The sequence below is a fragment of the Penaeus monodon genome, chromosome 5 (assembly GCF_015228065.2).
Source record: "Penaeus monodon isolate SGIC_2016 chromosome 5, NSTDA_Pmon_1, whole genome shotgun sequence".
NCBI lineage: Eukaryota > Metazoa > Arthropoda > Malacostraca > Decapoda > Penaeidae > Penaeus > Penaeus monodon.
In genome coordinates this window covers 23,051,745-23,054,211 of record NC_051390.1, presented here as the reverse complement: position 1 = coordinate 23,054,211, position 2,467 = coordinate 23,051,745, and the positions used below count along the sequence as shown (strand labels likewise).

The following is a 2,467-nucleotide window of genomic DNA, read 5'->3' as shown; positions in this document are numbered from 1 at the left end:
AATTTTTTTTTTTTTTAAAAAAATTAAAAAAAAAATTTTTTTAAAAAAAAGGGGGGTTTTTTTTAAAATTTAAAAAATTTTTTTTTAAATTTCCCCTTTTTTTTTTTTTTTTTTTTTTGGGGCCCAAGTTCCCCAAAAAAAAAACCCCCCCCAATTTTTAAACTTTTTTTTTTTTTTTTTTTTAAAAAATATTTTCATAATCAATTTATTGTAATACACCCTGTGCTGCTAGCCATGGCAGGATGGAATAGGATCCTGATCATGGAAATTGTCCTCCCTGGTGCCAATGCTCTTCCAATCATGGCTCATGGATGGTACATGCTACACTTGTTTACTCATGGAATTAATGCAAGAGCCCCTTCTAAATGCCCACTGAGGCCTTGTGCACTTATGGCAAGTCATTGCTACATTTTTATTTTTTTTTCTTTATTATGGCATATTCATGTCACTTGGCCCACAGCCAAAATTTTTCAAGACATGTAGGTCACATCACCAAGATCCAAGGGGTTTATCGTAATAGCCAGTTGTACAGGGTAGAATAGAATTAAAGCACTGATTATGCATATAATTATCATCATCATATTCTGGAGAGTTCATCTTACAAAACAGTTTTGGCATGTTTGTTGAAGAATATGTATTCTAGACTACAGGATGATGTAGTTGAGTGGGCAATTCCTCCCTGCCGTCTTTGACGCCAGCATGCTGATGACAGAATGCCAGTACTCACATACAGTTTAGCTGACTGAATTTATATTAGATTATATGTTTTGAATATTACACTATTGGGCAGAGTAGTGATTAGGCATCTGTTCTGGCACTCATGCAGATTGTTGTATTAGGAAGCAGTTTGAAATACTGATACAGATTTTTGTTAATATTAATATTTATTTTTATTAATAGGTTCTTAAGGGTGGTGATGGCATGGCAGGTATGGCTGTGCGCAATCCCAAGGGAGAGATAGTTCATCCATATACTTGGAAGAAGTCAGCAGAATACGAGGAAGTCTCACAGACAGGAGGATATTACAGTGTTTGCATTGATAATCAGTTTTCCAGATTTGCTGGCAAACTCATTAATCTCTACATGACTACTTTTAGGTAAGTGTCATAGGATGTATCATGACTATTATATCTAGGCATGTGTAATGACTTGCATGGGTGTTTTGGTGTGGATAACTAGTTCTTTGTAGTTATGTGTTTAAACTGGGAATGTTCATGTGTGATGTTTTTGTGTTTTAGCATTTTAATTTTTATGCACTTTCTCATTGCAGATATGATTTATGGGAAAAATACACTCAAGAACTTGAGCAGATGGAAGTCAGTGTAAACAACTTTACAGTGAGTATATTATGACTTAAGAAAAAGTTTTCTTTATAATTTTATTATTAATATTTTTTGTATCTCTTTTCTCAGTTATCCAATTACTTGACCAGTGCAGTGACTAATTCTGCATGCAGATAATAATTTGTTTTTGCATGTGTATTGCAATGAGTGAGAGGAAGTATGTGTCTGAGGATGTATGCAAGAAAGAATGGATATAGAGAATGGGTGAAATAGAAACTTTGTTTCTGAACAAGGAGGGCTTCCAGGACTTCTAGGTCCCAAGGTTTTTGTTGTGGTGGTTAGAGAGAGCGATTTGACTCCTCCACAGCAAGCACAACCTTAGCTCTTGCGTGATACCCTGGCTGTTTTGCGCACACCTTACGTTGTTGCCATGAATCTAATTGTTCGCAATTAGCTTCATGCCCTGTATTTTTTTTTTACTTGCCTTGGCATATGAGTATGTGAAGTGGTGTACAGCACACATTGGATTGTCGTGTTGTGTGGTGTGGGGTGTGTGTGTGTTTGTTTGTGTGTGTGGTTTGTTGGTTGTGTTGTGTTGTTTGTTGTTTGGTGGTGTTGTTTTGTGTGTGTGTGTGTGTGGTTTTGTGTTTGGTGTGTGTGTGTGTGTGTGTTTGTGTGTGTGTGTGTTTTGTGTGTGTGTGTGTGGTTTGTGTGTGTGTGTGTGGTTTGTGTGTGTGTGGTTTGTGGTGGTGTGTATGTTTGGTGTGTGTGTGTGTGTATGTGATTGTTGTGTGTGTGTATGTGAGTTTGTGTGTGTATGTGTTGTGTGTGTGTGTGTTGGATTGTTGTGTGTTGTGATTGTGTGGTTGTAGTATTGTGTGTTGTGATTGTGTGTGTGTGTGTGATTGTGTGTGTGTGTGTGTGGTGTTGTGTGTGTTGTGATTGTGTGTGTGTGTGTATGTGATTGTGTGTGTGTGTGTGTATGTGATTGTGATTGTGTGTGTGTGTCTCTCTCTCTGTTGTTTGTGTGCACGTATTCATGTATAAGAGATTTTCGGTACAGTTGATTGAGTGGATGGGAGAGATTGTGTGATTGATTGATTGGTTGTATGATGGTGTGTGCATATATGAGATAACCTAAGTTTGATATAAATATCTTTAAATTTAAATGTTTTATTTTGAAT

The 2,467-nt window shown here is 36.6% G+C and overlaps 1 protein-coding gene across 1 annotated transcript in view; it reads left to right on the top strand.

Moving 5' to 3' along the window:
- The first annotated feature begins 874 nt into the window (after nucleotides 1-874).
- Nucleotides 875-2,467, top strand: part of LOC119573119 (transmembrane emp24 domain-containing protein 6-like) — a 31,250-nt gene continuing 29,657 nt past the window's right edge. The window contains exons 1-2 of the mRNA XM_037920155.1: nucleotides 875-1,097; nucleotides 1,271-1,337. Of these exons, the coding sequence (XP_037776083.1) occupies nucleotides 922-1,097; nucleotides 1,271-1,337 (243 nt within the window). The 5' untranslated portion in view covers nucleotides 875-921. The remainder of the gene's footprint in view (nucleotides 1,098-1,270; nucleotides 1,338-2,467) is intronic.